The 26,491-nt window shown below is 31.2% G+C and overlaps 2 protein-coding genes across 2 annotated transcripts; both read left to right on the top strand.

The window, feature by feature from the left end:
• Positions 1-3,747: 3,747 nt before the first annotated feature.
• LOC111633993 (DC-STAMP domain-containing protein 2-like) lies at positions 3,748-23,737 on the top strand. Its single transcript, XM_023378661.1, has 21 exons — positions 3,748-3,821; positions 4,643-4,890; positions 6,229-6,464; positions 11,426-11,596; positions 11,672-11,773; positions 14,435-14,635; positions 14,707-14,772; positions 14,879-15,092; positions 15,620-15,942; positions 16,032-16,199; positions 17,942-18,182; positions 18,316-18,443; positions 18,603-18,702; positions 18,970-19,064; positions 19,530-19,743; positions 20,271-20,593; positions 20,683-20,850; positions 21,220-21,460; positions 21,589-21,716; positions 21,876-21,975; positions 23,550-23,737. Exons 2-21 carry the CDS (start codon positions 4,643-4,645, stop codon positions 23,710-23,712), a joined length of 3,630 nt encoding a protein of 1,209 aa, XP_023234429.1. The 5' UTR covers positions 3,748-3,821; the 3' UTR covers positions 23,713-23,737.
• On the top strand, positions 7,159-11,477 carry LOC111633994. The gene is made up of 3 exons (XM_023378662.1): positions 7,159-7,400; positions 8,739-8,974; positions 11,401-11,477. Exons 1-3 carry the CDS (start codon positions 7,246-7,248, stop codon positions 11,421-11,423), a joined length of 414 nt encoding a protein of 137 aa, XP_023234430.1. The 5' UTR covers positions 7,159-7,245; the 3' UTR covers positions 11,424-11,477.
• Positions 23,738-26,491: the final 2,754 nt, after the last annotated feature.

Genomic DNA, 26,491 nt, shown 5'->3' with positions numbered 1-26,491 from the left:
AAATTATGTATTTTGTTGTAATTAATTAAAAATTTCATCTCATCTAGACTCTAGCAATTTTCTTTAAAAGAGAGGGGGCAGCCATGACCTAAATCGATAAACTATAATCTACAATAGACTGAATGAAAATTTGTGAAAAACAATAACGCCTAACACATTATTCAATGAGATATGTTTACAGAATCACCAGAGGATTATTTGTATAATCTTAACCTTGTATTATTTAACTTTAATGTTAAATTAGACAAACCATTTATATTAAAATGTACTACAATAATAGAATAGTTTTAAGAATAAAAAATATATGTAAGCATTATATGTGTAATAAATGGCATAAAATTGATATTCATATGCATAATTATATGTACTATGGTATAAAAAGTGATTTACCATATAAAATATTTGTAATTTTTAATCTGAAATGGCCCTGGCTGTCTTTAGTCCTCTTAGATAATCAGTGTTCTACTGTATTATTTAATTGTTTAATAATATGGTTTTAACTCTGTCTATCAGCGAATAAAAAGTAAAGTGCAATACTGTTGACCGTGATTGTTAATTAATTATTGATTGCTTTAATAAACATAGTTTTTCTACATTACGAAAATGAATAGTATACTTTGCCTAACTTTTGGACAATATCCCTATGATTTGTACGTGTCTTTTGTTTCGTAGAGCATGGATTTGTAAAACACGATACTTTTCTGGCATTTAATTACATGAAGAGATCTGTAATTAAAATTATTCTGTTTCAGCTTATTTGAATATGTGTAATTTACAATACCTGAATGACGACAACAGCAGCAAAGAACAATATCAAATACTTGATTATGATTCAATCAACAGTAATAACATAAAAAATATATTGCTATAATATATTTTTTATTGTTGGTTGGATGTTCCACTCCTTTCCGGCAATAGGTCGGTGATTTACTTTTTTGTCAAGGATAGGAGAGTCAGAGGGGTCGACGATAAAACGATGGCACAGTCGAATAAAGACACCATTTTTTTTAACATTACAAACCGTTTATTAAAGTCAACTAAGAAAATAAAGATTTCTAACACTCTACTTCTAATTCGCGGAGGAGAGATTAAAGCTTTCATACCTCCTGAGAAAATATCAGTGTGATAATTCTTCGGTAAATTGGCACAGGTCCTACAGGTTTCGGAATAGGTCTGGCGATATAACAGTATAAGACTTCCTTTGACGAACTTCGAGCGACTCTCTCCAGAGAGGGGAAGGAGGATTGCTTTTATACGTTTCATGGTGGGAAAATTCGTCAGGTGATCAATTGTTTTAGCAGGTGTGGAGGTTACAGTTGGTGTTAGAATGACAACAATATGACGAATTTCGCTTGTAATTGTAAACTATACACGGTTTCATCGTGAGAATGTTTATGTTTGGACAGGAAGGGTTATAAAATTCTCACGAACTCTATAGTTCGTTTCTGTAGGTAAAGGATTAAATTCTTTTATGAAATTATATAAACTTTGAATTTCACATCACTCTTTGCTTTCTTTAAAATTGTACTTAGATAGTGGAATTTTAAAATTGGGTGATTGGTTGAATTTCTCGGTTAGAGAAATTATTACAAAAAAATTAGAAATTTCTTTTTTTTCTCCTTTTTGGGTTTTTTTTTTATTAATTGATAACAACATTTAATTTACTAGTCGATAGTCAATACATATAATTTTATCCGGATACACGTTAAACTCGCGACAATATTTATGGGTTGAGGTTAGTAACGGGATCTTCTTAAGTTGCACGTTGATTAGCTGAGAGGGAGTTCTTGTTTCTGTGGAACGGGGTGAACTCGGACGAGGTTGTGATCAGGAATCGGTGAAGGTGTTGATTACGATGTTGGAGAAATCGTAGAGAAGATGGTACTTGGTTGGTATAGGTCCAACGGTGTTATGGTCAGTTGAAGTTGGTGACTGGTAGCCGGGCACGTGAATCAGCACTCTCTGTAAGAAAATTGGTACTGTTTTTGGTTTAAATAAAATAGCATTAGTAACACTGTATAGCGTTAAGAATATCCCTGGGTGGTGGAATTAAGTAGATTTACATAAAATGTTGGTTTACTCTCTCTCTCTCTCTCTCTCTCTCTCTCTCTCGGTAATTCTAAGTCTTAATATTATATTTAGGTTAGTATGATATAAAATTTCCTTGAAGGATGTCAGAAAAATAAAAAACGGATTTAACATCGATTATATTCCGCTATTAAACTATGGATATACGAAATTCACAAAGAAATATTTCCTTGAAAAAAATATAAAATATGTAATATAAGAAGGATTAAAATATGGTGGTTGGGATGGTTAGTCGAGGGACCCTTAATACGTTTGAACAATGGATGGTACGTTTCGTTGAGTGGGGTTGCCTCGGGGCTTCGCTTCTTCGGAAGGGCCCAGATATATTTCGGTTAGTTTTCCCTTTCATTGAGAGCTATCCCTTCCGGTTTATTTTCCTGTGGGCGTTGGTGAGTAGTTGAACAAGGGTTAAATAATGGAATGAATTTGAAGTAGGATAATTTGATTAGAGTTCCTTTTCTATATTACCTCTATTCTTGAAATGAAATTAATGCCCTATCAATATGTTACAACTGATTTGCAGACCTAAAGGGAGGATGACCGACTAGCGGCTGAGAAATAAATCGTGGAATTCGACTACGAGTGGGTTCTCCTCAACTGGTCCCTGACTTCGAAGTGCATAGGGAGGGGTAGTTTATTGTTCTTCTTCCGTGTCCGGTTCGTGGACTTCGCTTTCTGGCTCAGTTTCACCACTTTCCGGTTCCGTTTGTTCTTCCGGTAGTGGAGGGAGTATAGAGTTCAAAATAAATTCATCCCAAGGGTCAGTAGAAATAATCTGTTGAGGCATCGCTGTAAGTCAGTCCTGTTCCCGTGATACTATAGGTCACTCTAGGTCGCTTAAATTTTCTACGGTTGCAGTTTTCCTTCTTGCGCTTCGTTTCTGTCGGGTTCCTCTCTTTTCTCTTTCGGCGGGAGTTATTCGTTCAGTTTGTAGGATGTCCGAAGAGTTTTTTCTACCTTTTATTTAGGTCTTTCCGCCTCCTCTTCCTCCTGCGCGGCCGTAAAGGCGTGCAAAATTGTATAGGCTTCCGATTGGGTAGCATCACTTGTGCATTAGCAAGGTCTAACATTAGTCGCGCCGCTTCAATGACATCTCGGCCCAAGATCCCTTCACACGGGGTGATGACCTCGACTCGTATGTTCACAAAGTACAAGGGTTTAAAAAAGTACCAGGGTGCCGCCCTGGTACTTACAATGTGCTAATATGTTCATTTTTTCGAACTCCTCTATTCGAATTCTTTTCGCTAACGCTCGCTTTCATACACACATTTTTTAAAATTTGTTCAATATAGAGCCTGTCGAGAATGCAAAAGTGCCGCAGACCGTTTATTATATGTAAAATTTTGACTAATAAGAATAATGATCAAAACTTTTTTGATGATTATTCACTGTTTAAAACTATGTATATATGCAATAGACATAAAAGTAAACATTGAATATCAAATTCTTAATTAAATAACATCAAATTAATAAGGGCGGCGAACATCCCAGGAACAGCCCTGGATATATGTAGTTTTTATTATTAGTATTATTAATGCAACTGTTGTTCAATATTAATTATACCTGAGTGGGTCATAGGCCCATAGCAAATAAAAGTAGCCATGTATTCAATACATTGTTACTTTAATTTAATAAATAATACTTTTTTCATTGTTTTACCTTAACAATTGTTATAAGATATTTCCGCTTGCTATTTTTTACGTTCATATTCGAAGTTAAAGAAACAGAAAAATGTAAGATTCCATTTTTAAAATTACATTAAATTAATTGCCTAAAAAATTAACCAGAAATTTTAAGGCAGAATAAGCATTTTTAATGTTTATAATTTTAAGAATTTCTAATGTCGATAATTTAATTATAATTTAAATAAAATCTCCTGTGTGTTTGGGCAGCAATGTGAAAAAATTGTAGGTCTATAAATTCCCACTGTTGACTGTCCTTCTGTCCTTCTGTCCTTCCTTAATCTCGAGAATAGTGTTAGATGAAAGTCAAGACCAGATATAGAAAGCTTAGGGGCAGGAGGTACCAATTAACTATATACGAATATCCGGTCTAGACAAGAAATCGCTCGATTTCAATTCAGAAAATTTCACCCGAACGGAGTTACATAGATCAGTGTTCCGCAACCGCTGTACTGCGGCACACTGGTGTGCCGTCACAAGGTGAAAGGTGTGACGTGAACTTTTACATATTCTATTAATTTGAAGTTTTATTTATATATTTTTATCGCAGTTGTTGTGTTTCTTATGCTTGTATTTCATTCACTGATGAAATAAAATGATGTTAAAGCAATAAACACATATGTCGTCCCAGTACTTACTTATTCTTTTGGAGTTATACATTGGACTCGCACNATCGATAACTTTCTTTCTACAGCCGTTGTTATTTATTCCTTTATAAATTTGTAACTTTATATGTTTCTAATGCAATAAAGAACACCATTTCGTACCTAGAACACATAAAATAGATTATACATATTATTCTATATAAAATTTAGAATTATTTTAAATTAAAAAAAATGTTTCAGAATTTTAATAATAAAATTATTTTTTAGATGAATTTCAAGTATATTTTTAGTAGACAATTTTTATTGATATGGAAAGTTGGAAGAGCCTTGAAAAGATTACAACGCGCTCAAGAAAATTCTATGAGAGTAAACAGAGGGGAGAAGCCAAAGAGGACCGTTTTCGAAATATTGTGGAAGTTTGTGGTAACAATTTTGAAAGTAATGGCTAATTTCTTATGTCCCTTTTGTCTCCATCATCCAGACCGCAAAAAAGGATCAGTTAAACAATTTTTCAGGTAAATATTTTAATTACTGTCAGATCTAATTCGATTGAATTGTTAAGCTAATTTTGTTTAAGCTTAAACAATTAACTTAATTAACAATTAACTTAAGCTAATTGTTTTTATTTGTTTAAAGTTTAAGCTAATTGTTTTTATTAAAACAATTAGCTTAAACAAAGCTAATTGTTTTAATAAAAACAATTAGCTTTGTTTAAGCTAAAAATAGTTTTTCCCCTTCACATAAAATAATTTTTCACACCAAATATTTTTGAAAGGTATTAATTAATTTAGATATTAATTAATAGTTTGCCTCGAAAATAATGAGATTAAATTTGGAAAAATTGTATTACAAATGATAAACAATATCCGCCTTCCTTCCGTATTTACACAGCGATTCCAAAGCCTTTCTGTATTCTTGTGAGATCGGTTATAGCTTGGACGTTGAACGTTTCAATTCGTTTGACGTTTTGTCCTTTTATTTTCAGTTTTAATTTAGGAGGAAAATCAGATTACTTTAGGTCGGATATACAAGGCAGTTGGGAAGAATAGAAATGTTAAAATCTTTTTTCCTCTCTGCATAAAGTAACACACTCGCAATTACTTGGTTAGCAAAAAGTTTCGAAACTTGAACTAAAATTAAAACAATTTATACTTTAAACGTTAGTACTGTTTCGTTCCTTTGTTATCACTTCGCCATCTACAAAATTAATCTTATTATTTTAGGATAAATTGTATATTTTGTATATGTAGGTGCATGTCTATATATATTATATATATTTAATTTAAATACCGGATTGAGGAAAGTCACTAAACTTATCTACAAAGTATCTTATTAGTCTGCAATTTTCAAAAATTGTAGATCTATAAATTTCCAGTGGCGTTTGTCTGTATGTCTTTCCTTAATCTCTAGAATGGAGTTAAGTAGATGAAATCCGAGACCAGATATGGAAACCTTTAGGACAGGAGGCCCCGATTAACTGTATCCGAACTTTCGGTTTGGACCACAAGTCACGTTTATCATTTCAAAATTTTTCTCTCTGAATGGAGTTAGATGACTCCATTGTTAACAGGAAAAGTATGATGTACAGGGGCAAGACACTACTAAAAATTACGATGTAACTTATCATCTGTCATTCTATTGGATCGTTGTTACATGTTACTGTTAATGTAATTAATTTTAAATAACTATTTTGTATAGGAAAAATTTCATATTAGAAAAATCATTCTTTAAAATATTTTAAAAAGCAAATCTTAAAGTAATATTAATTTATGATTACTGTTTAGTGCATAGATAAAATGAAAATTTTATAAATATCGATTTAAATTTATATAATAAATGTTTGAAAATTTCAGAAGATTAAATACAGACGGTACATTTGAAAATCAATCGATAAAAGGCTTCATCGGAATGTTAATATCAATAGGAATGATCATTTTATTTTATATGTATTTTGTTTATTTGATAAACATATCTCCTTTCACTACTATGGTATTCTGTATAGTCATTGGATTCATCACTACTCTGGGTGCTGCTTTTTCGGTTCGAATCCGTTGTATAGTTTTACTTATGTTGCCTCAACTGTTCAGTAGTGCCGTGTTGAGTCATGTCGAGTCATAAGTGTGCCGCAAATAGAAAAAGGTTGCGGAACACTGACATAGATGACCGGCATGACTGTAGTTATCAGGAAACGTATGATGTACAGGGGCAAACCACTACTAATTTTAAATCGAGAATGTATATTTTGAATTAAATAATGTGATTAAAAATTGTAGCCCGGCTTTGTGACGATGCTACAATAATTTTTCCTCGATTTCAACATTATGGGGAAGATTTATTACTGAACTACTAACTTACTATCGGTATATAAAGTAGAAAATGTTTTATATGAACATTTTTACATGTATTGAATTTCTGAACGAAGGCCTATAATATTCTCAACGAATAAATTATGATGAATTAATTTGATTTTACTAATACAAACTCGCTATGAGTTATCGATCAGCAATAAAATCAAACATTATGGGTAAAGAATAGGATGCAGTCTTCATCCCTTACACGTGATCGATGTTATTGCTGATCGATAACTTTCTTTCTACAGCCGTTGTTATTTATTCCTTTATAAATTTGTAACTTTATATGTTTCTAATGCAATAAAGAACACCATTTCGTACCTAGAACACATAAAATAGATTATACATATTATTCTATATAAAATTTAGAATTATTTTAAATTAAAAAAAATGTTTCAGAATTTTAATAATAAAATTATTTTTTAGATGAATTTCAAGTATATTTTTAGTAGACAATTTTTATTGATATGGAAAGTTGGAAGAGCCTTGAAAAGATTACAACGCGCTCAAGAAAATTCTATGAGAGTAAACAGAGGGGAGAAGCCAAAGAGGACCGTTTTCGAAATATTGTGGAAGTTTGTGGTAACAATTTTGAAAGTAATGGCTAATTTCTTATGTCCCTTTTGTCTCCATCATCCAGACCGCAAAAAAGGATCAGTTAAACAATTTTTCAGGTAAATATTTTAATTACTGTCAGATCTAATTCGATTGAATTGTTAAGCTAATTTTGTTTAAGCTTAAACAATTAACTTAATTAACAATTAACTTAAGCTAATTGTTTTTATTTGTTTAAAGTTTAAGCTAATTGTTTTTATTAAAACAATTAGCTTAAACAAAGCTAATTGTTTTAATAAAAACAATTAGCTTTGTTTAAGCTAAAAATAGTTTTTCCCCTTCACATAAAATAATTTTTCACACCAAATATTTTTGAAAGGTATTAATTAATTTAGATATTAATTAATAGTTTGCCTCGAAAATAATGAGATTAAATTTGGAAAAATTGTATTACAAATGATAAACAATATCCGCCTTCCTTCCGTATTTACACAGCGATTCCAAAGCCTTTCTGTATTCTTGTGAGATCGGTTATAGCTTGGACGTTGAACGTTTCAATTCGTTTGACGTTTTGTCCTTTTATTTTCAGTTTTAATTTAGGAGGAAAATCAGATTACTTTAGGTCGGATATACAAGGCAGTTGGGAAGAATAGAAATGTTAAAATCTTTTTTCCTCTCTGCATAAAGTAACACACTCGCAATTACTTGGTTAGCAAAAAGTTTCGAAACTTGAACTAAAATTAAAACAATTTATACTTTAAACGTTAGTACTGTTTCGTTCCTTTGTTATCACTTCGCCATCTACAAAATTAATCTTATTATTTTAGGATAAATTGTATATTTTGTATATGTAGGTGCATGTCTATATATATTATATATATTTAATTTAAATACCGGATTGAGGAAAGTCACTAAACTTATCTACAAAGTATCTTATTAGTCTGCAATTTTCAAAAATTGTAGATCTATAAATTTCCAGTGGCGTTTGTCTGTATGTCTTTCCTTAATCTCTAGAATGGAGTTAAGTAGATGAAATCCGAGACCAGATATGGAAACCTTTAGGACAGGAGGCCCCGATTAACTGTATCCGAACTTTCGGTTTGGACCGCAAGTCACGTTTATCATTTCAAAATTTTTCTCTCTGAATGGAGTTAGATGACTCCATTGTTAACAGGAAAAGTATGATGTACAGGGGCAAGACACTACTAAAAATTACGATGTAACTTATCATCTGTCATTCTATTGGATCGTTGTTACATGTTACTGTTAATGTAATTAATTTTAAATAACTATTTTGTATAGGAAAAATTTCATATTAGAAAAATCATTCTTTAAAATATTTTAAAAAGCAAATCTTAAAGTAATATTAATTTATGATTACTGTTTAGTGCATAGATAAAATGAAAATTTTATAAATATCGATTTAAATTTATATAATAAATGTTTGAAAATTTCAGAAGATTAAATACAGACGGTACATTTGAAAATCAATCGATAAAAGGCTTCATCGGAATGTTAATATCAATAGGAATGATCATTTTATTTTATATGTATTTTGTTTATTTGATAAACATATCTCCTTTCACTACTATGGTATTCTGTATAGTCATTGGATTCATCACTACTCTGGGTGCTGCTTTTTCGGTTCGAATCCGTTGTATAGTTTTACTTATGTTGCCTCAACTGTTCAGTAGTAAGTGATTGAATTTTCAAATGTATGAACATTAAAGAAATTAACCAATAAACACACACATATATATAATTTTATATTTATAATAAATACATTAGAAAAATACCTTTATAAAATAGTATTTTTTTTTATATTAACTCATTCTATAGACTCTATCGGAGTTATGCTCAATAGTGTTTAAATAAATGAATATTAACTTCTGTTATTAATTTATTGTTTAGTCATAACTTACTTTAATTTTCTATTTTAATTCAATGTTGCATTTGTAATTTAATAATTTCATTTTAATTCAATATTGTTTAATTTAACTAGATTCAAAAATATTCGAAGTAAATCTTCGCCAATAAAAATTTTTATATTCTTTTTCCCAATTATAAATGGAATTATTAATTTTTAAATACTACCTAAGACACACGAATTGCCTGATACTACTTTCTATTTTTGTAATTCTAGTTTTCTTGTAAAAGTAAAATACATCATATCAGTGTCAAATTTATGAGATTAAAAGACAAATAACTAGATATATTAATGAGATGAAAAAATACACTCATTGCCATAAAAATTAGCGTACCAAGAAGGAATTGTCGGAATTAAACGAAATGGTATGTGTGAGTGTAACGGTGATATAAGTAAGTGATTACAAAATTAAAGCAACGGGATCATTTATTGCAGAAAAAACTACAAATAAAAAAAGGTGAGGTTCTAGCATTTTGTTGGATCACCTCTAGCGTGAATACACTATGTGATACTGTCCAGTATAGAGCATATAAGCGCCATATGGTGTCCTGTGTCATCTCAGTTCACAGTTGCTGCCAGCGATCTTCTAGTTCAGCAAAATTCTCACACTATTCAACTTAGCGTCCCAGGTGATTCCAGATATGTTCGATCGGAAACAAATCAGGGAAGGGCAGGCTAATGTGGTAGAGGCATTCCTGTGACACATTGTCACACTTCCACCTTGTAGGCTGCCATCTTGAGGCCTGATGGAGAGGCCAAGATGGCGCCTGTCGCTCTGGCAACCCGAGATTGAATCTGTTCGGGTTGAAAAAACCCCAGGAATTTTTCAGGTGATAGTCTGTCCGGATATGTCAGGGCCATCCCTCACCACCCGGCTGCCCCATTGTGAGCCTGGCCGAACCCTCTTAGTGACCACAAGGCTGAAAGAGCTTTTATTTTTTATTTTTTAAATGTCCGGTGACACCTTTGCGGTATGTGGTCGAGCATTATCCCGTTGGAAAATTAGCCCTGTCATGAGAGACAACACATGTGACTGCAGGATGTCACTAACATGTCTCTGGGCTATCATGGTCGTGGATCACTACTAGAGGTGACCAGTTGTCGTATGTGATGGCACCACAGACCATCATACTAGCCGTGGAGGCGGTGTGCAAAGCGAAAACAGGATTGAAGCGTTCACCACGAGCCTTCAGACACGAACACAGTCCGTCATCAGTGGACAAATTGAATCTGGATTCGTCGCTGAAGACGACTCAGTTCCATTCTATTGCGGTCCAATCCCATCGGAAGAGACACTACTCCAAAAACCAAGGTGATGGTGGGTGGTGTCAATGGTAGAATACGTAACGGCCGCTGCGATACGAAATTTTCCTCATCCAGTCGCCTCAAAATAATACGGTCAGACACCGGTGCCTGTAATGATGGGGGCCACCTGTGTTCGAATGGTAGACAATGATACGATAGTCAGTGTGCGTGCTTGTTGGAGGATCAGGTCCTTTTTCGTCCCCTGGTTCCATCACATCCTCACAGTGTTGTCAGAACGGCCTAGGTGGCGGTCTATTCAGTGAGGTGGCCATCCTGCTTCTCTCAACCCGATAATTCTCCCCTCACACTCGGTTAGTTGTTGGGTTACGATGTAAAGCCATCTCTAGTGATACAGCGTCCCTCTGCAACAGGTAAACTACAGACAGGATGCCTTTCCGCGTGTATAGGCCACGAGCGACGCACTTTAATGCCCTCTGCTGGCATTAAGCAATGAGCCATTACGCTATATCTCTAATAATTTTTATATCTGCTTGAGACTCATCTGCGTGCCAAGTTTCGCAGCGAAAACTCCTTATCCTTCTTGGTACGCTAATTTTTATGGCCATGAGTGTATATTGCCTCGTTCACTAGAAAAACTTGTGCAATATAATTTTGGTTTATTTTTAAATTTTGTGAGTAAAATTTGGCAAAAGAAATTTATAAATTTTGATTTGAATTTATCTGCTAATCGCTTAAATTTTGAAAAGATTACACAATTTATCTGCAACCGTTCACAATTTTAACAGTAAAAATGTTCACGAAAAATTACCTTTAATTCGCCGACTCCTTCTATACTGATACATAATAATAATAAATTACAAGTAGGATAATTTATATATTTTAATTAATATATAAATATTCAAATATTAATTAAAATATATAAATAGAACAATTAAAAATTAATTTTTAAAGATAGAGGACGACATGCATTGTTAGCTTTTGCTTACTTATTGGCATTAAGTGGACCTATGAAAAATGTCGTTAAAAATACCGATGTTTTGGCCGGAAGTATCGCTTGTGGACAAGAGGCAGTCGCCAATCAAACAAAATTAATACTAAAAGACATGTTCGCGCCTTGGCTCTGTAAGTACAGAGAAATTCTGAAATTAGTTTTCAAATTTACAATAATATTAAATTATTTCTTTTTATTGAATTCAGCCATAGTCGAAACGTTGAAACAAATAAAAAATTCACTACAAGAGTTTGCCGATAATGTAAAGGCTGTCTTTAAAGATATTCAAAGAGTTGTAAAAAACATAGGTAAAAAATAAATATATATCAATAAAACTGTTCATAAAGAAAATAAATTTATAAATTGTTTTATTTATTAACAAATTATGATTATTTTGTATATTTTTGTTTTGTTTAAAGAGAGAATTGTAATTCCTAAAATATATTTTAAAACTGTTATGTTCATTTTTAGATTATTTAAACATAAACTGGTATATTACTGTTTAATGTAGTAAAATATAACAAATTACAAAACAATTTCTTTTAGAAACTTTGGTGCTGTTCAAGTTTTACATCAGTAAAAATTTGTCCTATTTTGATTCCCTCCCTCATCATTAGAAATCAATGTACACCCTCCTAATTATTCCAACAGGCCAGTAGTTGAAGCCATTTACAAATTATTTTCAGACAAAATTTGTGTTGACTGAGAAGAAAAATAAACAATGGTTGCAATCTTACGTCATCAAAACTCACCCTCCCTTCCCCAATCGTCAGCAAACGTCGAATACAAATGAATCCCCCTCTTCCATATAGTACATTGTTGAAATGGTCTTTTTCAACGGCTCCCGCAAATTATACAAAAGGAGGGGGCATAGGCTATAAAAAGGGGAAGCATACATTATGCAAGAAGCTTCAAATTATGATTCATCGTCTTCATATATTTAAAATTATGGAAGAAGCTTCAGGTCATGATGTATGGTGCTAGTTGCAATTGGGGTTAACTTATTCCTTAAAACAAGGAATATTCTCCGTTTTCCAGGCCAAGTTTTGGTCGACATACGACGAAGTTGTATGAGACAATGGACAGATATCGTTCATCAGTTTCTTTTATATTTACAGAATAGACTAGAAGTCAATAATTTTCTGATTTGTTGATAACGGAATTTGGGGCCCCTCGGGCATTAGGAAAAAAGAAAACGTGCCTCAAGTGACCCAATGTACGGACGCCCCTGGTTCATTTATATGGATGTATATTTGCCTGTTAGATTATCAGAATATCGTTTAAAGTTTTATGTTTTGATAAAATTATTTAGATTTTGATGCAAACTGCTTTTCGAGTTTATAGTATATTTATTCAACTTTACTTGATAGGGAATATAAACAAAATCATTCCTTATCCTTATACCACTACTGTTATCTGCGTGTTCCAGTGCTCTAACGTTGCAGCAACGTTAGCAACACTCGTGTTCTTTTTGGTTCTGTTGAAGAGACCGTTAACAAATGATGGCGCTAACATTGACGAAGTATCACCAACGGCGTGTAGATATATACTGTATTCAAAATTTTATTTTCTATATTAATTTAACATTTTATCATGCTCAACTGTAAAAGATAAACGATTCTCTTTCACCGTATTTTGGAGTCCCTTATAAATTACGTAACGTTATTTTTATACTTTTTAACTATCATTCCAGTCCCTGTAAGTCTGTCACGCATATTCACCCTCAAAATTACATCCCTTTAAAAATTTTTATGTAATCAGTGTTTAAAATATAAGAATAATAAAAGTTTAATGAGAAATGATCTAATTATTAAAATTTTAAGATTTACTAAGGCTTTTAATCTAACGGGATAAGACTGAACTGTTTTTAAAGCATAATAGTTTATCGAGAAATTGAAGTAATTATTAAATTTTATATATCATTTTAAAAGAAATTTAATTTACAGTAGTATAGAATTAATGAACACGGTCGGCGATGCACTGAAAGTTTGTTTTGATAGACTGGCATCTTCTTTGGACCCCGTTAATGTCAATTTTTTAAGTGAAAGTATGATTCTTCGGATCTGTTGTGTGGTATGTTTTGCTCACCAACCTTTCTTGTATATTATTTGTGCCAAATATCCAAAGAAATTTTCAATTGGATGGCATTGTGTTTTTTTTTGAGTTCAAAAGAAATGTTTTTGGTTTTGAGGAACTCCACTCCACGGTCGAATTTGCACGATGAGACTAAGCTTTGTTAGAACAAAAGATGAAATTGTCAATTTGATGATGCTTGTTAAGAAAAGGGATTAGAAATTTCTTTAGATATTCGTTTTGATACGTGTCAGCATCAATTGCAAGAGATTCCTTCTTTAAAAAATGGCTTCAAAACACCTGCTAATTAAACGTCAAAGTACAGCATGACTGTTGCTTCAAATTTTTACTTTGGGAGGTGCTTGATTTTCATTACTCGTATAGTAAATTTCATTTCCTGGTATAGTACTTGCATGCCGGAGAGAGAAAAGAACTACTCGTCGTCCAAAACGAACGTTTTGTTTCCAAAATTTCCTACATTGCGTTCGGATTTCAGCAATTTTCAGCGATGTATTCTGGAGCCCATCTTCTTAAGTGGATGGACTCCAGATGCACTTTTTCTTTATGCCCATATTCTTAAGTGTCTTACCTACGCATGTTCGATGACAATTGAACCTTTAAAGTTAGCTGCTTCCACCTTGGTAATCGCCTCTTTGTTGTCAAACATTTGTCGCAATGCTTTTCGGTTTTTAGCATCATTAGTAACAACCAACTTTCTTCCACACCCTTTCCTTATTCCACATATTTCATACTATTTTTTGACTCACCCCGTTAATATGTATTTTTATAAAATAAAATATTATATAGACCTATTTAAAAATTTTATCTATCTTATTTTTTCTTAGTTTAAAAATCTTTTTATATTTGCATAATTATAAGTGAATTATTTTTAACAGTGCGCTCAATTAATCGTGCTTTGAAATGGCTCAGAAAACGTTTAGATATATGCAGTGGTACTATGGGAAACCCATATGAAAAATGCATAGCAAAATTTAACAAAGCTTACCATGATTGTTATGATTTCTTAGGATCAATTATTGGTATCGTTTGTAATGTAGTTAAAGTTGTAAAATTAATCATCTGCTCAGTACTTATCCGTAAGTAAAACATTTATATCGTGAATAAAATCAATTACTTTATTGTATTAAATGAAATATTTTATATGAAGCGCTAGACGAATTATGTAAATTGGGCGAGAAATTGAGTAAACTTATAAAAGAACCATTTAAAGTTTGTAAGTAATATTATTTAAATTTTTATACAACTTACTAAATTAATATAAAAATTGAATTGATAACACGATATAAAACATTCTTATTGAAAAAACAAAATTAAAATAGTTTTTAAAAAGGCTGCCCGTTCGTTGGAAAGAGAATTCGAAGTGAATATTTCAATGATTCACGTGTATAATTATTCTGTAGAAGAAAGTAAATCCGTGGTTGAAGTGAAAGAAGATATTATGCGTGAAGTCAGAAAATATACCAATTGGATGACATCTTTAATCGAATTATCAGATTTAGCTATGTTTATGTTTTTCGTATTACTTTTTATTAGGTAAGTAGGAATGGGTTTTATAAAAGAATTTTAAATGAAAATAACAAGTAAAATCGTCACTAGGTCTGACCCTACTGGAGATACATACTCCCCTTTATCTCTCCACCCCGTCGACCTTTAACCACCAAAATTTAATGGCGTCAATCACCCTAATACGTAAACATCTCTGAAAAATTTCAGAAATTTTCGAATAAAAACGCGGGAGTTATTAAGCTTCAAAATGGATGAACAAAGTCGTGCCCCACAAAGACTAACATACATACATACAGAAAAACCCCATGATATTTTGCACTTCTTGACGTTTCAAGATCCGCTGAGTCCAAAAATGTACAAATATTGGTCATTTTTTGATCGATCGCCATACTTTTCCTCTGTTATAACAGAACCTGTAATGTTTAGAAAATATGTATAACACAACCTGGAAATATAAATAAAAAACATATATATTGATAGATCTATAACTTCCCTTAATTGCTAAAATAATTCAAATATCTTGAATAATAATGTTTTTTCTATTTTTTTTTTAGCGCATTAAAATATCAACTTTGGTTTCGAATTAAGGATAAATTCGATAATTACTTTTTAACATTCGAGTTAAGAGAACTCGACACTCAACGCTGTGGAATGGGAAAAGAGACCATTTTCCCGTTATCTTTTAAAGAAAGAATGGTATACGTAACCGCTTCATCGTTACGACTGTCTACTAACGAATACGGTCATCTTGCCAGCAGCTTAATTATTTTAATAATAACTTTCATACAAATCGGATTTTTTATTATAATTGATTACGGATTGTTTTGGATGCTGTCTATGGTAACATTCCACGGACAACTGCGAACAGAGAACGAGGGTGAGTTCATATTAATTTAACCCGTTCTTTGTTTTTTTTCGGAGTTTCCTTTAAAACGTACCAATTTTTGTTTTATTACTAATATACAGTGCCTTCGCACATCGATTTAAAAGTGAAAGGTCAAGGACTTTTGGCTGATATGCTTCGAAAACTGGTAGGAATTTTTGGTCCTGTGACCAGAAAACAAATGATAGTGGATACGACCAACTGTTTGCCGAGACCTCTTCTACCCGATTACGATCGTTATGAACAAATTGGTAAAGAGTACTATCGATATACTTTATATAAATATTAATTATTATACAGTCGACCCCCCCTATAACACTGTTGATTTTTCCGTTTTATATGAATTCCATGTTGTACGAGTCACTTAGATTTTACAAATACGTGTGCCGGGCTATGAACGTCTCACGTATTTGTAAAATATAAGTGACTCGTATAACATNCCTATTCAGGTGCTACAGATGTGGAGAAAATCTGGAAAACTTCACATGGCCAGCCTGTTCTGGCAAGGCACAAACCCATGACTGAACTCCCAGTGTTCAGGGAACAGAACTGCTTGGCCACTGGTGGGCAAAGAAAGAAACTGGAAAGACACCATAAACAAAGAAAGATCACCTGAAGTTTATAGGATACCATTGAAGGATTATAGGTTTGACAGACCTAGTTGACATTGGTGCCACAAAAAGATCTTTCAAGCAATGTGTGAAAGAGCTCAAATATGATATTGACAACTTGAAACCATCCACCGCTCTATCCATATGTGCCTCTGACAACAACTTGAGGCTAAAATTAACCAGGTAAGGTTAATTAATATGTTACACCCAGTGTAATGACCCATATTAGAGGTTTAGAGGTCTTGCAGATTTTTAAAGCAGGCTAGTTAGGCAACTGTATTAACTTTTCTCAGCCTAATTTTATTTAGAATGACCATCCAAAAAAAATGTCAATTTTTTATCATTGATATTTGATGTATAATTAATTTTTATGATGAAATATGCAAAGAATTAGCTCTTATAGGTTTTTGTTTTTTCAAAAAATAAAATGTTTTATTTTATAATTTATATTATTTTATTAATAATTTCAGTTATTCACTTTATTATTTTAAACTATTTATTACATATTTAATGATTAATAATAAATAATCAAAATTGTTTTATTATTATTATTATTTTTGGTAGTTTTTCTTTCAAACAATTTCCAAAGATACTGTCAGGTTCTGAAAATAAACTATATTTTCCCTCCAAAAACTGCATAATAATTTTTGTAACAAATGTCATCTATTGGAGAAATAGTGAATCATTTAACAATGAATGCATCAGAAACATTAAAATAAAATTTTTTAGAGCATTTTTCAGAATGCACATATGACATATGTCAAAGTCAAAAAAGCAATCATTGCATATGGAATATGACTGAGAAGGGGGTTAACCATAAAGACAAAAATCAAATTTAATATGTAGCAGGAGCACTTTGATCTGATCTTAACACCTTACTCTAGCCCAGGGGTGGCCAACATGAGGCCCGCAGGCCGCATGCGGCCCGCCGGGAGTCGTGTTGCGGCCCGCGGAGCTAGGTCAAATGAACATAAATGTTAACTTTATTGTAATATCACCAAATGAACATTAGAAGAGTTAAGAAGGTTTGGAAGAGTTCTATGTATTTGGACAAGGATAAATNCGACCCCCCCTATAACACTGTTGATTTTTCCGTTTTATATGAATTCCATGTTGTACGAGTCACTTAGATTTTACAAATACGTGTGCCGGGCTATGAACGTCTCACGTATTTGTAAAATATAAGTGACTCGTATAACATGGAATTCATATAAAACGGAAAAATCAACAGTGTTATAGGGGGGTCGACTTGTATTAATTTTAAAAAGCCGAGGAAATGATTAATTTCTTAGACGATAATAGAATTTTAGAACCATTAAGAATAAGAAAATACGAGGAATTATTATTATTTATAAATGATTAAATATTTAATTTGTTTTCAGCCTTTATCTTTATTATATGTTTCTTTTTGGCCATCACCGAATCTTATGGACTAAGACTTCGCCACGTAATAGCTGGAATGTTTTTTCCGGAAAGAAAAAAACAAAGAGCCGTATGGCTTTATAATCATATTTTAAGAACAAGAATGAACTTTGTGAAATTTTTGAGAAGGAAAATAAGACAAAAATACTACGGCGATTCGACTTTACATAAAATTAGTTTTCTGGAATATTTTAGTGCTAAGTAAATAGTTTTAAAATTATTTCGGTCAACTAGATTAGTTATAACATACGAGTTAAATAAAAGTGTCTGTGTATTATCTATTTATGCAATGTTTTAAATTGTATTGAATACAAGTAATTTGACTTTTTTCTAGATGTCCAGTTGTAGAAAAAATAGCGAAAAAGCTTAATCTTTTCAAGGAAACGTGTCTTGGATGTGGAATTAAAAAATCTAAAAACGATCCAATAGAATTTATACATTGCGATAATCAAAATTGTAAAGGTAATTAGAATTTTTTTTATTACATCAAAACTTATAAAATAGTGAAAATTTTCTTTTAATCATTATTGTTTTAACTGTAGAATTTATTTTAGAATTAATTTATAAACAAACAAAAATTTGCAGTTTGTATATTTTGTTTAATTTTTTTCTATTATTTAGCAATATTTTGTCAAAATTGCTTCGAGGAAATTGGAAAAAAATGTGTTGTTTGTCTTTCTCCAACGGATTATGACGATTATTCGGATATAAGCGAAGAAAAGTAAGTTACTTCATATATAAATCTTACAACTATAGCATATAGCCTAAGATTTTATCTGTTGTTCTAAAACAATAGTTGATCTAAATAAGTATTAAAATGCGCGGAGTTTTCTGCATTCTACATTAAAAGGAGGGCATGAGAAATGGGCTTTCGGGTGATAAAACAATTTATTAAGACACTAAATAAAAAATGGATCTGCTTTAAATTCGTATGTCAAAAATTTCCAGTCTTAAACATGAAAAGTTAAAAAATAGGTCTTGATATCAGAGAATATTTCTATGATTCTACATTTGAAAGTGAAGTGAAGAGAAAATACATCATTGCAAGCTTTTATAGATGTTACGAAGTTTCTGGGTTAATAAGTAGAATCCAAATTGTACAAAAGCCAGAATATATATGTCATCTTAAAAAATATCTTCTATTTCTGAAGAAAGTACTGAATTTGAGTTTTGAAATGTATTAAAAAGAAACACCCAAGATTTTCGGTAACTTGAAATTCCGTAACTCAAATTTTATTTTTATCCCCAATTAACTCTCACATACAAAGTATTTTGTGTTTCTATATGTCGTAGCAGAGTCGTAGCAATACATTGGGAACAGGCTAACTGCTAAGGACGGGAGGTGTAAGAGGCACTTGGAGCCTCACGCGCAGGGCCGGCGTGACCTTTTGCGGGGCCAGAATACATTCAAATCCTATAGTTAAATTTCACAATAAGGAATTATTTATTATAAGTACAAAGATTTTATACAACTTACTAAATTAATATAAAAATTGAATTGATAACACGATATAAAACATTCTTATTGAAAAAACAAAATTAAAATAGTTTTTAAAAAGGCTGCCCGTTCGTTGGAAAGAGAATTCGAAGTGAATATTTCAATGATTCACGTGTATAATTATTCTGTAGAAGAAAGTAAATCCGTGGTTGAAGTGAAAGAAGATATTATGCGTGAAGTCAGAAAATATACCAATTGGATGACATCTTTAATCGAATTATCAGATTTAGCTATGTTTATGTTTTTCGTATTACTTTTTATTAGGTAAGTAGGAATGGGTTTTATAAAAGAATTTTAAATGAAAATAACAAGTAAAATCGTCACTAGGTCTGACCCTACTGGAGATACATACTCCCCTTTATCTCTCCACCCCGTCGACCTTTAACCACCAAAATTTAATGGCGTCAATCACCCTAATACGTAAACATCTCTGAAAAATTTCAGAAATTTTCGAATAAAAACGCGGGAGTTATTAAGCTTCAAAATGGATGAACAAAGTCGTGCCCCACAAAGACTAACATACATACATACAGAAAAACCCCATGATATTTTGCACTTCTTGACGTTTCAAGATCCGCTGAGTCCAAAAATGTACAAATATTGGTCATTTTTTGATCGATCGCCATACTTTTCCTCTGTTATAACAGAACCTGTAATGTTTAGAAAATATGTATAACACAACCTGGAAATATAAATAAAAAACATATATATTGATAGATCTATAACTTCCCTTAATTGCTAAAATAATTCAAATATCTTGTATAATAATGTTTTTTCTATTTTTTTTTTAGCGCATTAAAATATCAACTTTGGTTTCGAATTAAGGATAAATTCGATAATTACTTTTTAACATTCGAGTTAAGAGAACTCGACACTCAACGCTGTGGAATGGGAAAAGAGACCATTTTCCCGTTATCTTTTAAAGAAAGAATGGTATACGTAACCGCTTCATCGTTACGACTGTCTACTAACGAATACGGTCATCTTGCCAGCAGCTTAATTATTTTAATAATAACTTTCATACAAATCGGATTTTTTATTATAATTGATTACGGATTGTTTTGGATGCTGTCTATGGTAACATTCCACGGACAACTGCGAACAGAGAACGAGGGTGAGTTCATATTAATTTAACCCGTTCTTTGTTTTTTTTCGGAGTTTCCTTTAAAACGTACCAATTTTTGTTTTATTACTAATATACAGTGCCTTCGCACATCGATTTAAAAGTGAAAGGTCAAGGACTTTTGGCTGATATGCTTCGAAAACTGGTAGGAATTTTTGGTCCTGTGACCAGAAAACAAATGATAGTGGATACGACCAACTGTTTGCCGAGACCTCTTCTACCCGATTACGATCGTTATGAACAAATTGGTAAAGAGTACTATCGATATACTTTATATAAATATTAATTATTATACAGTCGACCCCCCCTATAACACTGTTGATTTTTCCGTTTTATATGAATTCCATGTTGTACGAGTCACTTAGATTTTACAAATACGTGTGCCGGGCTATGAACGTCTCACGTATTTGTAAAATATAAGTGACTCGTATAACATGGAATTCATATAAAACGGAAAAATCAACAGTGTTATAGGGGGGTCGACTTGTATTAATTTTAAAAAGCCGAGGAAATGATTAATTTCTTAGACGATAATAGAATTTTAGAACCATTAAGAATAAGAAAATACGAGGAATTATTATTATTTATAAATGATTAAATATTTAATTTGTTTTCAGCCTTTATCTTTATTATATGTTTCTTTTTGGTCATCACCGAATCTTATGGACTAAGACTTCGCCACGTAATAGCTGGAATGTTTTTTCCGGAAAGAAAAAAACAAAGAGCCGTATGGCTTTATAATCATATTTTAAGAACAAGAATGAACTTTGTGAAATTTTTGAGAAGGAAAATAAGACAAAAATACTACGGCGATTCGACTTTACATAAAATTAGTTTTCTGGAATATTTTAGTGCTAAGTAAATAGTTTTAAAATTATTTCGGTCAACTAGATTAGTTATAACATACGAGTTAAATAAAAGTGTCTGTGTATTATCTATTTATGCAATATCTTTTAAATTGTACAAGTAACTTGACTTTTTTCTAGATGTCCAATTGTAGAAAAAATAGCGAAAAAGCTTAATCTTTTCAAGGAAACGTGTCTTGGATGTGGAATTAAAAAATCTAAAAACGATCCAATAGAATTTATACATTGCGATAATCAAAATTGTAAAGGTAATTAGAATTTTTTTTATTACATCAAAACTTATAAAATAGTGAAAATTTTCTTTTAATCATTATTGTTTTAACTGTAGAATTTATTTTAGAATTAATTTATAAACAAACAAAAATTTGCAGTTTGTATATTTTGTTTAATTTTTTTCTATTATTTAGCAATATTTTGTCAAAATTGCTTCGAGGAAATTGGAAAAAAATGTGTTGTTTGTCTTTCTCCAACGGATTATGACGATTATTCGGATATAAGCGAAGAAAAGTAAGTTACTTCATATATAAATCTTACAACTATAGCATATAGCCTAAGATTTTATCTGTTGTTCTAAAACAATAGTTGATCTAAATAAGTATTAAAATGCGCGGAGTTTTCTGCATTCTACATTAAAAGGAGGGCATGAGAAATGGGCTTTCGGGTGATAAAACAATTTATTAAGACACTAAATAAAAAATGGATCTGCTTTAAATTCGTATGTCAAAAATTTCCAGTCTTAAACATGAAAAGTTAAAAAATAGGTCTTGATATCAGAGAATATTTCTATGATTCTACATTTGAAAGTGAAGTGAAGAGAAAATACATCATTGCAAGCTTTTATAGATGTTACGAAGTTTCTGGGTTAATAAGTAGAATCCAAATTGTACAAAAGCCAGAATATATATGTCATCTTAAAAAATATCTTCTATTTCTGAAGAAAGTACTGAATTTGAGTTTTGAAATGTATTAAAAAGAAACACCCAAGATTTTCGGTAACTTGAAATTCCGTAACTCAAATTTTATTTTTATCCCCAATTAACTCTCACATACAAAGTATTTTGTGTTTCTATATGTCGTAGCAGAGTCGTAGCAATACATTGGGAACAGGCTAACTGCTAAGGACGGGAGGTGTAAGAGGCACTTGGAGCCTCACGCGCAGGGCCGGCGTGACCTTTTGCGGGGCCAGAATACATTCAAATCCTATAGTTAAATTTCACAATAAGGAATTATTTATTATAAGTACAAAGAATGTTACATATATTTTTTGTAAGATGAATATTACATAATTTTTCCTGCTTTTTTTTCTCTGCAAAATCTTTGATTATATCAAAATTGATCGAGTTTGCTACTTCGCTTTCTATTGAAAGAATAGACAGAGATGTAAATCGGTCTTGGCTTATTGATGATCGAATATACGTAATTTCAACCGTGAGAAACTGCGTTCAGCTGAAGCCGGGGTTACTGGCGTAGTTAACATTATTTGTATCTCAATTAATAAATTTGGGTATGCTTCCGAATGATTGTTTTTTATAATGTATTTCATCGCATCTAGAGCCGAATAATTGGCTTGAGTTATCGATCGGAACATCTAAATCTCTTCAAATATTTCAATTCCGTCGAAATCTCCTTTCATATATAAGTGAAGGCCTTGACAGCATTTTAATAAATATTCGTCATCTAAATTCGCAATCTCATTCATGTATAGAAAACCAAAAATATACTGGTGATTTGCATATAATTCAAATCTACTTTTAAATGATACTAACGCAGTATCTATTATCTTTAAAAAGTACAGTAAATTCATACTTATGACACAATTATTTCTTACAATACACGCCTTTAATGCAATAATGCATATATATTTTTTTGAATTGCATTTTTCCATACTATTAGAAATCCTTTGAATAAATTCAATCTTCGTGCTTGGCAAGTGCCCCGAGTACTCACGTACATAACATGACAGATGAATGGTTGTAAATTATTTTGGAAATATTTAACTTTTTCTCACGAATGTAAAATTTAAATATTTAAATTTATTGGAATTATTATATTAATTGAAAATAAATAAATACTTCTTTCAGAGATTCTAGCGAAGAAGAAACTGATGAAGAAATTGATTGGGAAGAAGTAAAACTTTTGGAATCTGACAAAAATAATGAAAAGTTAATGGAAGAAGGGAAAAATATTCGCAAAAACGTACATCGACCTTTCTATGCGATGAATCCCAAAAAGAAAAATCTATAATAGAAATTAAATATTTTAACTTTTATTGGCTAAAAATAAAATAAAAAATAAATTTATTACAAAATTTATAAATGATAAAATAATTGAATAAAAATTACTTTAATTTTAATCGGAAAATTCTAAAAAAAATTCTAAAAAATTCCTTTTAAAAGTCAAAATTCATTGTGTGATCAAAATACAGCTAATAAATGTACTGTACATACAATTTATTTAGCTAAATATTTATGTTGTTGATCAATATGAATTGGAATTTAATAAAGGGTAAGTTCACTTTTCAGACTATGATTATACAAAATCGAATCTTATTAGCACTTAGCTGCATCAGCTCCACAATATAATTATGGAAAGAGCAAGTAAAGCCTGTATTTTAAGGAATTTATTGTATTTTATTACATTATTTTACAATGTCTTGATATCACATTATCACGATACTGAATATTGCCACGAGAACACAAACTTTACACACCATCCCACAAGTTTTCAATCATTATCATCTCATCTCTTCTAACGCTATTCATCTTTTTGCTCTTTTTCCTCACATGGAATTTGACAATAGAATGAATGATAACTGGAGGAACCAGGGACGACGCTAACGAGCTTAAAAGGCCTGCAGGGGCCGAAACCGAAAGGCGACGTATAGTGAAAAGTTTTTTTGTGATGACAATAGACATTAATTGTACTGAACTTTACGAAGAACTTTGTACTTTTAAAAATTTTACAAACAAAAAAACTTCAATTTATGATTACTTGACATACTGTACACATGCACATGACAACACAAATCTCCATAGAAAAATAAATATGGATTAATGTTACGATATACGTAGACATACGTAGACATTGAATAAAGATATCATATTTGATTGTACTAAACTGTTTTATGTAGGCTACATCTAACGTAAAACGGTAATATTGTAATTTGAAAACGATCTACACATGCTTGACAGCAGTTTCTCTACCTGTAAGGATTACAGGTGTGTTTTAGAAGATATCTGGTTGTTTCATTTCGTCTGCTTTATAAACAGTTACATTAGTTCACTCACCTACAATGTATTTTATCTGTGAAAGGCTGTAAGATGGAAAACATCGTATTTATATTTTCCAGTAGTAAAGAAATAAATGAAAAGATAATTTGAAAATTATTCCTTAAATATATTACAAATTATTAGGAAAATAAATGTAATGTATGATATAATATTCTTTTCTGTAGCCCAAAATATCCTTGCTAGACATGTAAAAGGAAACGAAAGGACAATAAAATAAATAAAATGACTCTTATCCTTAACTATTACCAATACAATTTACTACTATACTGGTAATAGTTAAGGATAAGAAGACATCATTTTATACTTTGGTCTTTTAATTTCCTTTTACATTAATATACATTTTAATATAGTTTTGTAGAAATATGTACAGTTCGTGATTTAAAATATAATTGTTGATATGTTAATATAATTTTTGGTTTTTAATAATATTAAAATATTAAACAATACTAAAATAGAAACTAAATCTGTACGCAGATAATTTCCTAACACACTAAATTTTCAAGACTTTATAAATATAATTTTTATTTGTGTACAAAATACTGTATTATCAAAATAACCGATTATTGATGTCATGTATATGAAATTTTGTTTAATTGATACAAATTATGATTACAAAGACACTCCGGCCGCCAATTTAAATCTTTAAAATTGGCGTTTTCACTTCTCGGAACAAGAACCCAGGGGTTGGATTTGTGGGAAGAGAGTATTCGGATTGTTTCACTTTGTTGAATTACAGAGAGTGAGGTGTTTGAATTGTAAGTGCATGAGTGCGAGGATAGAATAAAGGTTAAAGGGCGTTTATCTTCGTGTAGAGTGATGTTATGTCTGAGTGTGAGTGTTTCTAGAACATCATCTTTCGTCATGCCTAAAAGAAAAAGAAATTTAAAAATAGTATATTGATATTAAAATAGTATTTTGCCTATGGATAAATTAAACGAAAGAGTCTTAATCTCAGCATTTGCAGCATCTTATCAATGCTTGAAGAGAATGATTTATTAAGTTTCCTGATTCTATATATTTTAGATATAGAGATAACATTGGTCAATTTAATAATAATGATGAGTAACTTGTGTCAAGTGGTGTCCCTTTTTTTTAACATTCGTTAGAAGTTAAAGTCAAGTATAGGTCATAAGCAATTTTTATCTGTAATCATTAATGATATTCAGATTTAGTGCTTGTTTAAAAATATATTTGTTGCAATTTTACTGGCTACAAATGGATTTAAAATCAACAAATTAAAACATGCAAAAATCAATCAGAATCAAAGGCAATAACCTTTTAAAAATGTATTAAATAAAAAAAATTATGGCAATATGCTTTTAAAAATAATTTAAAATAAATATTATAGCTCATTACTTTAACTTTGAAAAATGTGCTATTTCAGTTGATTTATAATAATTATCACGAATAATATATTATTTTTTATAATTTTTATAAACTTCTTAACATGTACAGGGCTATATCTCATAATATTTGTAGTCTAATTCTTCGTTTATCTAGCATACAGAATAAACATAGACAAGTATAGAAAGATAAAAGAAAATAATAAAGATAATAATTGCCACATCATGCACCAGACTACAGTTTCTCCTTGACTTCTGATGGGGTTACGTTCCGAAAAACACATCGTAAGTCGAAAATATTGCAAGTTGAAAATAAAAATAATTAAATAGATCATATACAAGATTATACAGTACGTAACGTGAGTTCGGGCTATCGTTGATTGCAATAGT

This window comes from Centruroides sculpturatus, unplaced genomic scaffold (genome assembly GCF_000671375.1).
Source record: "Centruroides sculpturatus isolate CEXI.00-Female unplaced genomic scaffold, Cexi_2.0 scaffold679, whole genome shotgun sequence".
NCBI lineage: Eukaryota > Metazoa > Arthropoda > Arachnida > Scorpiones > Buthidae > Centruroides > Centruroides sculpturatus.
This window is presented reverse-complemented; position numbering and strand designations above follow the sequence as displayed.

Excerpts from the sequence above, each read along its gene's own strand:
- LOC111633993 (XM_023378661.1), top strand. The coding sequence starts at position 4,643 with ATGAATTTCAAGTATATTTTTAGTAGACAATTTTTATTGATATGGAAA. Across the intron at positions 4,891-6,228 it reads TCAGTTAAACAATTTTTCAG|AAGATTAAATACAGACGGTA; the intron begins GTAAATATTTTA and ends TGAAAATTTCAG. Across the intron at positions 19,744-20,270 it reads TTCGTATTACTTTTTATTAG|CGCATTAAAATATCAACTTT; the intron begins GTAAGTAGGAAT and ends TTTTTTTTTTAG.
- LOC111633994 (XM_023378662.1), top strand. The coding sequence starts at position 7,246 with ATGAGAGTAAACAGAGGGGAGAAGCCAAAGAGGACCGTTTTCGAAATA. Across the intron at positions 7,401-8,738 it reads TCAGTTAAACAATTTTTCAG|AAGATTAAATACAGACGGTA; the intron begins GTAAATATTTTA and ends TGAAAATTTCAG. Across the intron at positions 8,975-11,400 it reads GTTGCCTCAACTGTTCAGTA|AACAATTAAAAATTAATTTT; the intron begins GTAAGTGATTGA and ends ATATATAAATAG.